The sequence below is a fragment of the Triticum aestivum genome, chromosome 6D (assembly GCF_018294505.1).
Source record: "Triticum aestivum cultivar Chinese Spring chromosome 6D, IWGSC CS RefSeq v2.1, whole genome shotgun sequence".
Lineage (NCBI taxonomy): Eukaryota > Viridiplantae > Streptophyta > Magnoliopsida > Poales > Poaceae > Triticum > Triticum aestivum.
The window spans coordinates 281,077,850-281,092,075 of NC_057811.1; the positions used below are offsets into that span (position 1 = coordinate 281,077,850).

Sequence of the window (14,226 nt, forward strand, 5' to 3'; positions counted from 1 at the left end):
AACTGATCGGGTCTTTCCGGGAGAAGGTTTATCCTTCGTTGACCGTGAGAGCTTATGATGGGCTAAGTTGGGACACCCCTGCAGGGTATTATCTTTCGGAAGCCGTGCCCGCGGTTATGAGGCAGATGGGAATTTGTTAATGTCCGGTTGTAGAGAACTTGTCACTTGACCCTATTTAAAATACATCAACCGTGTGTGTAGTCGTGATGGTCTTCTCGGCGGAGTCAGGGAAGTGAACACGGTTTGAGTTATGTATGACGTAAGTAGGAGTTCAGGATCACTTCTTGGTCATTACTAGATGACGACCGTTCCATTGCTTCTCTCCTCGCTTTCATTTGCGTATGTTAGCCACCATATATGCTTGTTGCCTGCTGCAGCTCCACCTCATTACACCATCCTTTCCTATAAGCTTAAATAGTCTTGATCTCGCGGGTGTGAGATTGCTGAGTCCTCGTGACTCACAAATTCTACCAAAACAGTTGCAGGTGCCGACGATGCCAGTGCAGATGATGGTATCGATCTCAAGTGGGAGTTCGATAAGGAACGTGGTCGTTACTATGTGTCTTTTCCTGATGATCAGTAGTGGAGCCCAGTTGGGACGATCGGGGATCTAGCATTTGGGGTTATCTTATTTTCATCTGGATCTTGACCGTAGACGGTCTATGTGTGTATTTTGGATGATGTAGGATTTATATTTATGTATTGTGTGAAGTGGCGATTGTAAGCCAACTCTTTATCCCATTCTTGTTCATTACATGAGATTGTGTGGAGATGACCCTTCTTGCGACAAAACCACAATGCGGTTATGCCTCTAAGTCGTGCCTCGACACGTGGGAGATATAGCCGCATCGTGGGCGTTACATATTTTACGTTGCAAGTCTGGTTAGTGTAACTTTGATGCAAAGCTTCACTTTGATTTATTTTTTAAAAGAAAAAGAAGAGCGAGAAAGCAAAGTTTTGAAAGAAAATTTGGGTGTAAAAACTTCTGAAGAGAACTAGCATGTGAAGCACTCAACTCAACAGCTAATTTCGATTGACTCGATAATATTTTCGGATAGAATTGTCTAGAGGTATAGAAGTTAATAGTGATTGAGATTCTTGCATGCCAAAATTTGTCTCCCCAAGTGCAAAATGTTGCTTTATCCGCATTACTGACATGTATGCTAAATATTGATTTATGTGTGTTAATGGCTTACCTTATCTCGCCTCCCAGGAATTTTCAAAAGAGTAGTCCCATCTCCTATGCAAAGCGAAGTCAGATATATATAAGCATAGGAGACATTAAGCCTAACAACAAATAACCTTAGTCACAACTAAGCATGGATGATTTGTTCTAACAACAAACCAAGCATGGATTGTTATTTCTAACAACAAACTAAGCATGGATTATTATTTCTAACAACAAACTAAGCATGGATTATTATTTCTAACAACAAACGTGGATGGGCCATAAAAGAGCAGGTTAACTAACAAACCTAATCTAGCATTCCACATTTAAGTTTTCCAATTATGCAATGCCAAAAGTGAACCAAACAACAGTTCAGTTTACATCATCCCATGGAAACACCTATTTCCATCTATCCAAAACCTAGCTCTTTTAGGACAGGACAGGGTCTTCAATATGGTGATTTGACCAATAATTTCTGCAAAAAGTGTTTATGTCACGTACAAAAAAATTACATTATAAACTACATGTCATGATAAATCTAGAAATATCAGCTGATGTTACAGATGCTGGTAGTTCTACCTTTATAGATGGTCAAACTTAGAAATGTTTGACTAGTAAAATTCTACTCCCTCCGTCCCATAATGTAAGACATTTTTTGACACTAAACATCTTACATTATGGGACGGAGGGAGTAGAAGACTTACATTTTGGATTAGTGGTAGTACATAAAGACAGACAGCTATCACTAAACTCTTCGGGCGTATCACCACTCACCTAAACATAGGTCCCACAGCTCCACCATAGAACCAAAACTGCCCACCTCTCAAACGGCTCATGCCTCGACCCATCCTTCCTCCAAGGGTAACACACCAGCTCAATTTATGTTGAGCTACCGTTGAAGGCATTTGGCACATTAGAGGCTAAAATTCTTAATGGATTCAAACTCAATGCACCACAATTATGGAAACCAGATGCAGTGCAGCAACCACACATACCCCCCTTCTGAGTCCAGGTTCACATCTTCTGCATATTGCCCGACAGCGTTGCATCTAAAATCCGCTCCTTGAACTCATCATCGCTGCTCGTGAGCATTTCCTTTAGTGACATATCAATGCCCCTCAGCCTCAATGCTTGGTGCCTCGGCCTGATCCTCCCCTCCAAGCTGAACGCGAAGTAGTGTGGGAACTCGGTAAGCTCCGCGGCTGGGTCCATGCCCATGCCGTCGGCGAGGAACTTGAGCTTGGGCGTGAGGTTGGTCTCGATACCATAGGAGAGAATGGCGGGGGCGCGGCGAATAATGGTGCAGATGGCGGGGTCTGGGAGCCCCGTGGCTTTGCCAAGGAAGAGGACCTTGGGGAGGAGTGTGCGGTCGACGGAGAAAGCGAGGAGCAGGGCAGCAGCGAGCGGAAGGGGTCTCCGTCGCAGGGAAACGCGGTGGCGAAGGAAGTAAAGCGCGGGGCGGAGGGTGTCCGGGATGGACGCTGCGAGGAGGCGAGGGGAACGGACCACCGCGGCGCGGAGGAGAGGAGGGGGCAGCGGCGCGGCGGCGGAGAGGAAGCGGAGGGACTCCTCAGGAGGAGAGGTGAGGAGCGACGGGAATGCCGAAAAGACGCGGGAGGCGTCGCCGGCGGAGAGTCCGTGTGAGAGGAGGAGGCGGAGGGAGGCATGGAGAAGCGCGAGCGGCGCGGAGCGGAGCTCAGGATGAAGGGCGAGGAGCGGGAACGGGTCGAGATGGAGCTCGGCCGAGAGGAAGTGGACCTTGCGGCGGAACTCCACACCGCCGCCTCCGGCAAGGCGGGCGGGCAGGATTTGGGCGGGATGCGGAGCCGGAGGCGGGAGGCGCGTGTGGGCGAGCATCACGGGGCCAGAGTTTGGGTTTCTGGGAGGCGAGTTATCCACTGCAGAACCTTCTTTCTATTGTGTTTTTGAGGTAGGTCTCCACTCCCCAGTGTGTGTGTGTGTGTTTTGAGGGGCTGCTGTGTTTGCTAGGCGCAGGTCGGCCGGCCCAAATATCGGCTGGCTGGCCCGTAGCCCTCCGCTTCACACCTTGTAATACAAATAAAGTTCACGCAAAAAACCAGGGTTGTTCCTCATACCCGCGTAGCCCATGACAGATTTGCTCACAAAAATCAGTGCCACCGCGCTTCATGGCCGGCAACGCCCTCCTCGCCGGACTAGCAGATGCCTGTGAACTTGCTAAACCAATGAGCAGGCAGGGTACGGTGGTGGAAACCGTCACTTGTGGGCTCCACGAAGACCGCAGGGAGCTGGCGCGCAACAAGGGGGAGGCTAGGATTTCAAATCCCCCTCCTGTGGCTGGTTTGGTGACCGAGGGGCAGCAGGGCGCTCCGAGCCGATCCGGTGGCTTGGATGATGCGATTATAGTCCCGGATAAGGAGATCGTGGGCAGCATGGAGACCGCTTTGGATCCCGAGGCGACCGGCCGCTCGAAGGACCAGCTGGTGCAGAATCCCGAGGTGATTTTGGCTGCATGCGCGTCTCTTCCTGACGAGGTTCCACTGGAGACCGCTTTGGATCCCGAGGCGGTCCGACAGACCGGCCTCTCGAAGGATCAGCTGGTGCAGAGTCCCGAGGAGGTTTTGGCCGCGAGTGCGTCTCTTCCTGACGCTGTCCCACTGGCTGTCCCACGGGCCGCTGCTGTCGTTGGACCGTCCTTGGAGTTGGTGCCGCTGGGTGACCCTGATTCGCTGCGGCAGGATGGATCGGTCCTTTCGATTCCAGATCATGGTGTGGCAGCCCCGCAGGCACAGACGATCCGGCCGCTTGTTTCGAATCCCCTGTCGCGGTCTGCAGGCTGGGACCCGGTGGCTGAGATGCTGGCCAATGATAACGCTCTAGGATCGGTTTCGGTGGAGGCACCCGCACCAACTTCGGTAGCGGTGTTGGTGGACCCCGTGCATGCTGATATGACTATGTTGCATGTCCCTGCATGCAGCGCACCCACGTCCGCGGAGGCTAACACTGGAGTGGCTGGTTTGGACCTGTTACAAGCTACGGCAGCTTCTACTCTCTCTTCCAAGGAGCAAGCGGCGCTCACCAATATCAAAGCTTTCTGCTCTGGACTGCTCAAGAAGCTGGCCCCACCTCTGTTAAGGGAGATCGAGGTGGCTAATGGAATTCGCCCTGGCCAAGATCCTTTCACACCAAGGAGGATGTCAGGACCCCGATCCTAAGCCACATCGATCTAGCATGTAACACATCATATCACTTTGCGGCCTCACGCACGGTATTCCCACGGGTGCCACCTTACCTGGCCCGGGACCGTTTGCGCCTTTTGGCTCACGTATATGATAGTGTCGCTAGCATCCATATGACAGAGAACCCGGGCTGACATGACTAGTCGTGAACCCAAAGTGGCACTAACTTACAGGGACAGGCATACATGACCCAGCAACGAACGTGTTGGTCATCTCGAGTGAATTCGGGTTGTAGCAACTTGGCTAGCGGGACTCCGGGAATCCGGGCTGTAGCAGGCTAACAGGACTCCGAAAGACACCGCGTGACATTTCCCCGAAGGGACAGACACAGGATCGAAGAAGGACACATGCCAGCCAGTCTAAGTGTTCCGGAGCAGTAGCAACTGGGCTAACAAGACTCCTATAAACCGGGCTATAGCAGACTACCATGGCTCAGTGGAAGCACTAGACTACATTTCCCCATAAGAGAGGCTATCAAGGATAGACAACTAGGTTGTCGGATCCCACACATACCAAGCATTTCAAATCATACACACAATATGCTCAATATGTGCAAATACAACATGGCATCACAACAAAACTCTACAACTCAAAGTATTTATTCATTAGACTCCGAAGAGCCAGATATTACAAACATGGGTCAGATGACCCAACATACAGAGCATACAAGCAACAAGCACATGCGGAAGCTTAACTTGTCTGAGTACAGACAACTACAAAAGAAAAGGCTGAGAAGCCTGACTATCTACAAGACCTTGCCGAGGGCACAAGATCATAGCTGAGGTAACAAGCTAAACGTCGAAGTCCACGCGGAACTACTAGCGAGACTGAAGTCTCTCTGCAAAAACATAAATTAAGCAAACATGAGTACAAATGTACCCAGCAAGACTTGCATCAGAACTAACTACATATGCATTGGTATCAACAAGGGGGTGGTGGAGTTTAACAGCAGCAAGCTAGCTTTGACTCGGTGGCTATCCTAAACTACGACTGCAAGTAACTCTTTTGAAGTGGCGCACACGAGTCCACATATTCACCAATCAATACACCACTATGGATCCGCTCCCGTCTTCCTACGAGAAGGCCATCCATAGCACTCACGCTTATCTTGCGCATTTTAGAGTATCCACGTTCACTTGTCTATGAACTATACAAGCAACCCAGAAGTCCTTTAACGCGGACATGGCTATTCGAATAGATCATTTATAACCCTGCAGGGGTGTACTTCTTCACACACGCTCTCGCCACTTACCACCATGTACACGTCGTGTATCTCGGCAACCTTCAAGCGGAAGCCTGGCGAGGGAGTCGGCCACGACCTGACTAACCACACAAGTCTCTAGTCCAGGTTTATCGCCTATTCGGGTTCCATCCGCGAGGAGATCCGGCCGGGGTTTCGCTCACAGCCCCAAACGATGTGTGCAGGGTTCCCAAGACACCAAACGGGTGACTCAGTACACCGGGCCACGGTGTATCTACCGCATCATAGCCCACCCCTAGGGTCAGCGCTACGCACGGCCTCCAACACATATCCTACAAACACTAGAAACTAGTTGCAACTCCTGGACAGAGATCAAGGCGATTAATAAGTCGAGAGAGTCAATGAAGGATCCCAATGTGTGGTAGTAGCTGTTCATGGATCACAAACACAGAACTCAGTTCCTGAGGACGGTTTCAATGAGACAACCCACCATGTACTCCTACATGGCCTCTCACCGCTACCTTTACCAAATCGTGTTCACACACTTAGCTCTCAACAGTAGGACATGTTCACCACATTCCAATTCATCCCCGATGAATCAGACCTGACTCAACTCTAAGCAGTAGCAGGCATGACAACAAGCATGAATGAGTAGGCACATCCGGGCTCAAACAACTCCTACTCATGCTAGTGGGTTTCATCTATTTACTGTGGCAATGACAGGTCATGCAGAGGAAAGGGGTTCAACTACCGCAACATGTAACACATGAATCGTTGTTGTCCTAATGCAATAAAGGAGAGCAGGAGCGAGAGAGTGGGATTGTATCGGAATGAACAAGGATTTTTGCTTGCCTGGCACTTCTGAAGATAGTATATCTCTTCATCGGTGTCATCGAACTCATCGTCGGAACCACGTCTACTGAGAGGGGACAAATACCGGCAACAGAGAAGGAAAACACAATCAACGCAATGCACAATATGATGCATGATCACGACATGTCAATATGCTGTGTTTTGAGCTAATGCAACTAAAACCAGAAGGGTTTGGGTCATTTTGAACCAAAGGTTCAACCCCAAATTCAAATTATGAATTTAAATAGTGCCTTATCATGTTTGAACTAAAACAGCAAGGTTAAGTTACTTAAACATGCATGAAACCAGTACAGATGGATAGATTGGATTTTTCTGATCATTTTTCATATATAACTTATTTCATTCTGAGCTATGGTTGAATTTCTATGAATTTTAGAAGTTTTGGACGTTTTCTGGAATTTCCTGAATAAGAATAAATCCAGAAAAAGGTTAACTGCATCAGCATGACGTCGGTGTGACGTCAGCAAGTCAACAGGGGCGGTCCAGGTCAAACCTGACCAGTGGGGCCTAGTGGTCAGTGACACAGTGTCATTTGTGTCGCTGACAGGTGGGCCCAGTCAACGGCCACGTCAGCACGGTCAAAACTGACGCGTGGGGCCACTCTGGTTCGTTAATCCTAAGCAAAAACTAAACCAAGTTTAATTAGATAGTGGGGCCCCGCTGTCAGTGTCACTAGGTGTTAACTAACTGCGTCATTAGCCCTAAACTCTGCCACGTCACCATCGCCGGAGTTACGCCGGCCGCGACCAAAACGCGGCGGAGGCACACTAGGTTGGCTCGGGTTTTGCCCACGGTCAACCAAATCGACCGTGGTTTGGTCCTACGCGTAGCTGGGGCTCGCGCGCATCTGGTAGGGCAAACCAGGGGGGCTGGGGTGGGGCGAGCTCGCCGGAGTCGAGCTCGTGGCGGCGGCCGGCTTTCGGGAGCAGTCGAGTTCGGTGCTAGATGGCGTCGGAGGGGGAGCTACTAGTGGCTACTGGTTCGCGGAGACGCGCTGAGCACGCTGGTGTGCTCGGACACGGGCTGCAGTGCCCATGGCCTCGTCTGCATCATCGCCGGCGGCGAGGAGCTCACGACTTCGATGGAAGAGGCGGCTAGAGGACGAATTAGGCGATGGAGCATGGGGGAAACGGTTCAGCGGCTCACCGCGGTTCTTCTGGTGCTGCTGGAGAGGCAGGGGAGACACGGGGTCCGGCGAAACGACGGCGGGGATCTCTGGCACCCGAGGTCGGAAACGGCGGCGTTGGCGAGGCTTCGGAGCGTCCGGCGTTGCATAGCTCAGCGAGGAGGTCGACGACAACGCGGCAGAGCTCATGGACTGGTCGGGGACGCGAGGGGGAGGCGGTGGACACGGCAACGACGAGCGGCGGCGACAGCGGCGCTCGGGTGTGCTCGGGAGGGGGAGCAAAGGAGGGGAAGAGCTCGAGGGGGAGTGTGAGAGACCCAGGGGGCGTGTGGCGTCGCCAGAGGCGAGGGGGAAGCAGGAGCTGGCGCAGCTCGGCTGTGCGCTCTCCACGCAGCTGCCTCGCCTTCTGGCAGAAGGTTGAAGAAGGCGCTGCGCTGGCTGGGCTGCAGAGTGTTGGGCCGGCTGGGCGCCAGGTAAGTTGGCCCAGGTAAGTCTTCTGCCTTTCCATTTGTTTCTGTTTTCTACTTTTGCAACTTGTTTTTGATTTAGTAAAAACACCAAATCATTTCTATGAATCCTGAAAATATTTTGGGCAATAACTGAATTTTCTCAGAGGCCCTTAGCTATTTCCAGAATTGTTGGAGCATTTAATAATATTTATAGCAATTAAATGCCCCAATTCAAATACTTTTTGAATTAATTCAAATATCCAGAATGGCCTAAAAATATTTGCATGATTTTTGGCAGAGGTTTTCACCTTTAACAAAAATCATGAACATTTTCAAAGGCATTTTGGATTCATTGAAGATTATTTTAGGTTGAACCTATTTGACTTGATCTGGTGCTAGGGTTTGTCATCCCCATTTCAAGTTTCTGAGGGAAAGTAAACATGATGCATGGAGATTATGCAAGACGGGCTAGGTCTAACCTAGGGATGTGACAACTCACCCCCCACTAAACCAGAATCTCGTCCCGAGATTCAAGCGTAGGGTAAGATGAAGGGGGAACACAAACTAACATAATCTTCACATCCAGGTTGCACTTCATAAGGCGTTGATTAAATCACCATCTTTGCTCGTCGTCTTGCTCTGAGAACTCCAGCCAACATGACAACGAGAGGAAAAGAAAAACTCTAGGAGGATCGATCTTCTTGAAGATCGAACAACTCAGGATCAACTCATGGAGTGAGACATTAGAACATCTCTTGAGCTGAGACATGAAACACAGATTAGGAGTGATGGAAAGAGGTAGATGACAAGGTTCTACTGGGTAGGCAAAAATCCCATGCCGAAGAGGGTGGTGCATGATCTCAAGATAGCGATGAAATAATTTCCATGATTCCATAATGGGGCACCTTAGGGGAGGTGACTCATAGAATTATTCCCTTAAGTGGCAAAAAGAATTACTTTTGATCCATAGATCATTGAAACTCTTCATACCAGCCTGAGGCAATTCATAATGGATCGTTTGAAGGAGTTCGAAAGAATGACATACTCGGGCTAGGGTGGACGATGTGGACTACCTTGTTGAAGACAACGTAATGGATGATTTTGCTTATCATCGAAGATGGATGGGACCCATGGTAAGCCCACTTTTGAAGATGATCCTGGACAACAATTACTGAGGTGCAAGCTGGGAACAAAATGCAAATGCTGGGAATGATCCTGGTAACTGGGGAAAACTTAACAGTCGAGAGTGTTTCCAATGTTTGAATGGTTATAGAATCATCGAGGAAACTGAGAGCACAAGGATCCCTAAGGAACAACTTCTAGAATAAGTCGCACGAAATCCTCATGGAAAGATGGTCAAAGATACTACAATGACAGATCTTTCGGCTAGGTGTGTCGGCCAGAACATCAGCCTTGTCGGGACCTACATCATAGATCTTGGAAAAGTTCCAACCATCATATCTGCTTGAGATTCAGATCTGGTTGGTAATAGGATATTTCAGACAGCATGTCTGGAAAAGAGAGTTTGCAACACAAACCGACGAGATGACGTTGCGAGATTCTCGGGAAATGAACTACGATAGCAAGCTCCAAAACATGAGCTGGTTCTGCTACAAACCTGTGAACACGCTGTCCAAGACAAGCATGACCACGTAGTAGTCTTATAATAAAACACTACCGAGTTCAGGTGGGGAACCATCATCGAGGATATCGAAGTCCTTGCGTAAGTCTAGCTCTTAAGAAGAAACTTCTTCTCCTTGAACAAATCAATCAGTGGCTTGGTGTGCTAGGGATTTATATAGAATGAAGGTTGCAAGTCTCCAGACCACAGAATACTTCGCACGTATGCATGACTGACTTGGGATGATTCCATAGGAAGCAAAAACAATCTTTCTCGGATCCACGGTGACAACTTACATCAAATGCACGTGAATTAAAGAAAGTCACTTCGTTCATCCAAACATATGCTTCATGAACGGGACATGAAGATAATGCTTATAAAAGTTTCCAACACTAACTTAGATGTTCAACATGAATCATGGACAAGATAAAATGTTGCTGATGAGCTCAACAACAAGTCATCAAGATTCCCATGAAGATGGAATTCCACAACTATGTGAACAAGGCGATAGTATTGGTCAGACCCAAAAGATATAATGGTGCATGCTCGAGGGACAACCGCGAGTAATGACAACATTATGAACATCGTTGGTTCTGATTTGATTTGACGATAACCCATGCTCAAATCAAGGATTGGATAGGACAATAGCTCCGACAATTGATCACGAGGATCAATCGATGAAGGTATCATCTCTCTTCAACATACACACACAAGATATCCCTTTGGAATGAACTAGGTTAGACAAGCTTTTATCTTTCAACTCTCCAAGTTGTTGTTCAGCTTGACCAACTAGCTTAGGGGTATCCAACACAGATTCTTGGAGAAGGGGTGGTTTACAAGAAAACCAACCTGATCACGAGCTCAACATAACGGTCAGGAAACAACCTGGTGATACTTCCATGAAGATATTCAGAAAATCACGAACCACCGATATGTTATTAAGCTCGGGAACAATCTTGCTTCTCAGGGCAAGACGATATGATCAAAAGAGCGAGGGATTGACATAATACTAACTCATTGATCGAAGAGTGCAGCAGGAAATAAGGACTAGGTAGCGCGGTCAATCTTAGAATGTCGATTTAGTAACTAACATGATAAGAATGAAATCTTGTCCATTTACTACCAAGCAACAAGGTTGCTAGGAGTATTGATTTCACACATCATGACTCACTTGTCGGTATTCCGGTTGCAGCAACACGGGAACCGAGGAATGAACAACGATGGCGAGAGGTATCACTGTATAAAGAATCCATAAGATGGTGTGCAATTCCTATGACATTCTTGACATAAGACGGTAACACCACTACAAAAAAAAGACACATCCGTGACATTTTGGGCCGAACGAATTTTTTTCTGTCATACATATGACACTTCTATGACGATAATTGTGACAAAACCCGGTATCATCATAGATGTGGTGGGCTCCTACTTCTATGACAAAAAATCATGACAGAAAATGGGCTTTTCGTCCTGGGCGGGCCGGAGACGCAGCTGCATGACATTCTTTGGGCCGTCCATGATGGAAAAAACCTTGGTAGAAGCGAGGGCGACGAAAATTTCGGGGAGTTCCCGGTTACGGTGGGAGGTCGAGGGTCGAGCGATGCGCGTTTCTCTCATACACGTACGCGCGTGTGTGCGAGGCGTTGGCTCTAACTGAACCCGAGCGAGGCGTTGGGCTCTAACTGAACCCGAGCGATTGCACTGCAGGCTACGCGTTACTGAACCCGAGCGATCGATCGATGACTGTTAACTGAACCCGATCGAGCGATTCCTTCGCTACTGCTGCTAACTGAAGCCGATCGATGCTGCCTCTGGATGAACAGTGAGCGTTGCTGGGGGGTTTGGATGAACAGTTCCCGGTGGGGGTGGATGAACAGGACCCCGTGGTGTTGCCTCTGGATGAACAGGACCCCGATCGATCGAGCCGGTTGGGGCTGGATGAACAGGACCCCGTGGAGGGCAGGATGAACAGGACCACCCTGTGGAGGGCAGAATGAACAGTAGACGGTGGAGGGCTGGATGAACAGTAGCCCGTGGAGGGGTGGTTGAACAGGAGCCCGTGGAGAGGGCTGGTTGAACAGTAGCCGCTGGAGTAGCGCGTGGTGGAGGCTGGATGAACAGAAGCCCGTGGATGAACAGTCGCAGGTGGAGGCTGGAGGAGGTCGACGGTGGATGAATAGTAGCCCATGGAGGCTGAAGGGGGTCGACGGTGGAGATGAACAGTATCCCATGGAGTCCCGTTTTGCGGTACGCCACACCCCTCCCGATGAACAGGACCCCCGTTTCGACCGTAGCGCTCCAACACAAGTCCGTTTCCTCCGTTTTGCGGTATGCCACACCCCTCCCGATCAACAGGACCCCTGTTTCGACCGTAGGAGGTCCGTTTCCTCCGTTTTGCGGTACGCCAGACCCCTCCCGATGAACAGGATCCCGTTTCAAATGTGGCCGGTCGAACACAAGGCCGTTTCCTCCGTTCTGCGGTACGCCAGGCCTCGTTTCCATCGGCTGTTCCGCCCAAGCCCTCCCGATGAACACGATGACGCATTCCGTTCCGACCCAGCCGGTTGGCTCCCCATGAACACGACGATGACGTTGTTTCTCCGTTCCGACCCAGCCATGTACACGAGCCCTGGCCGTACGTATGCGCGAGTAGGCGTTCGAGACCCCGCCCGTATGTACACATACGTGGCCGTATTTTCTTTCTTGCACCCTGGCCGCTGTACGTACGTGTACATGCTAGGTGCGCGCCTCTACTACGACACGTACGGACCTCTACATCCACCAGTATATCTGTACGTACACGTTCGCGACCAGAATGACAACGCTACGTACGCTTCGACCAGGTGGGTCCCGACTGTCAGGCACTTCCTTGCCTGCGAAGATGTAGCTGGTGGGTCCCAACAGTCAGGGGGCGAATCGTTTTTTTTTTGCACGGACGCACTTCCTTGGGTGCGAAGATGTAGCTGGTGGGTCCCAGCTGTCAGGGGGAAACGTTTTTTCGTGAAATACAGTGGCCCGTCCGGTGGGTCCCAGCTGTCAGGTGGAGGAATAATTATTTTCCGCATAATAAGGAGGCACTTCCTTGCTGCGGCTGTGGACCCAGCTGTCAGCCTCTCCACGTACAGTCCATGTCCGATGGAAGTCGTTCCTTGACCATGTTGACCACGCCGCGCCGAGAGCACCAGGGCGATGGACGACGGCGAGGCCTAGGAAGGGGACGACGGGGAGCCGAGGAAGATGCGACAGTGGAAGCCCGCGCGGAGAGGAGTACGAGGGTTCACTGGTTCGGCTGCGGTGTGAGGCTGCCGTCGCCGCAGGGCCTGGCCAGCGGTGGGAATAGTAGGGGAGGTGAGGCCTCCGCGGCAGCACAGCCGGCCACGGGAGGCAGGAGCATGCGGCACGACCGGCGCTGCTTTGGGCGGCTGGAGCAAGAAGACCAGAGGTTGAAGAAGCACTACGGCCGTTGGATGGACATCGTACGGTCACTGGAGCTAGAATCGTGCATATTGACTAAGTTGACAAAGCCCTCCGTCCCTGTCAACTTAGTAGGCCCACAAGTCAGCCTGCCACTATACTGGGTCCTAGCTAACAGGGGGAGTATTCATTTTTTTGTGCGTAATAAGGAGGCACTTCCTTGCGTGCGAAGATATAGCTAGTGGGTCCGAGCTGTCAGCGGCGGTAATGTTTTTTTCATGAAATACAGAGGCCCTTTCGGTGGGTCCCTGATGTCAGGTGGAGGAATCATTATTTTGCGCGTAATAAGGAGGCATTTCCTTGCGTGCGACCGTGGACCCAGCTGTCGGCCTCTCCACGTACAGTCCACTTCAGATGCATGTCGGTCGTTGACCACGTTAACCAGGCCGCGCCGAGAGCACCAGGGCGGTGGACGACGGCGAGGCCTAGGAAGGGAACGACACGGAGGCAGGGAAGACTCGGCAGTTGTTTCCCACGCGGAGGGAAGTATGACTGTATGAGGGTTTACTAGTTCGTCTGCCGTCGCCGGAGAATAACAGCGGGTGTGGGTGAGTAGAGGGATGGCTAGGCCAGCGATGGGAGTACGGTGGGGCGGTGAGGCCTGCGCGGCAGTAGAGCTGACCGCGGGGAGGAGGGAGCAGGCAGTCCCGCTGGTGCTTGTTTGAGCGGCTGGAGCAGGAAGAGCAGAGATTGAAGAAGCACGACGGCCGTTGGATGGACATCCAACAGTCAGTGCTTGTGCGTCAACCTTTTTTTAGGAAAGCCTCAAATCTGTGGAAAACAGCATACAGCCCATCTGCCATTATTTCTAATAATTTACAGCCCATTTGCTAATTATTAAGGTTTTTTTGGAGCCCATATTCTTTTTGTTAGCTTTACAAGCCATATTGTGGCCACGGTTAAAAAATTATACAAGATTTTGCATATTTCAGTGCGGTCCGAACTGTTTTTAATCCCGAAATTTTGACTCACATTCAAACTGATTTTAAAAATAAATGTATATCAATATAAAATCCAACAAATTCTCCACGCATAAAAATTAATGTAATTTAAAATCTCGGAATGAAAAAAAAAATTGAAACTAATTGCCGGTTTG

At 50.1% G+C, this 14,226-nt stretch overlaps 1 protein-coding gene across 1 annotated transcript; it reads right to left on the reverse strand.

Moving 5' to 3' along the window:
* Positions 1–1,845: 1,845 nt before the first annotated feature.
* Positions 1,846–3,132, reverse strand: LOC123141481 (transcription termination factor MTEF1, chloroplastic-like). The gene has a single exon (XM_044560606.1). The coding sequence runs from the start codon at positions 3,023–3,025 to the stop codon at positions 2,183–2,185; it is 843 nt and encodes a 280-aa protein (XP_044416541.1). The 5' UTR covers positions 3,026–3,132; the 3' UTR covers positions 1,846–2,182.
* Between the last annotated feature and the right edge of the window lie 11,094 nt (positions 3,133–14,226).

Coding starts and splice junctions, on each gene's coding strand:
- LOC123141481 (XM_044560606.1), bottom strand. CDS start 3,025: ATGCTCGCCCACACGCGCCTCCCGCCTCCGGCTCCGCATCCCGCCCAA.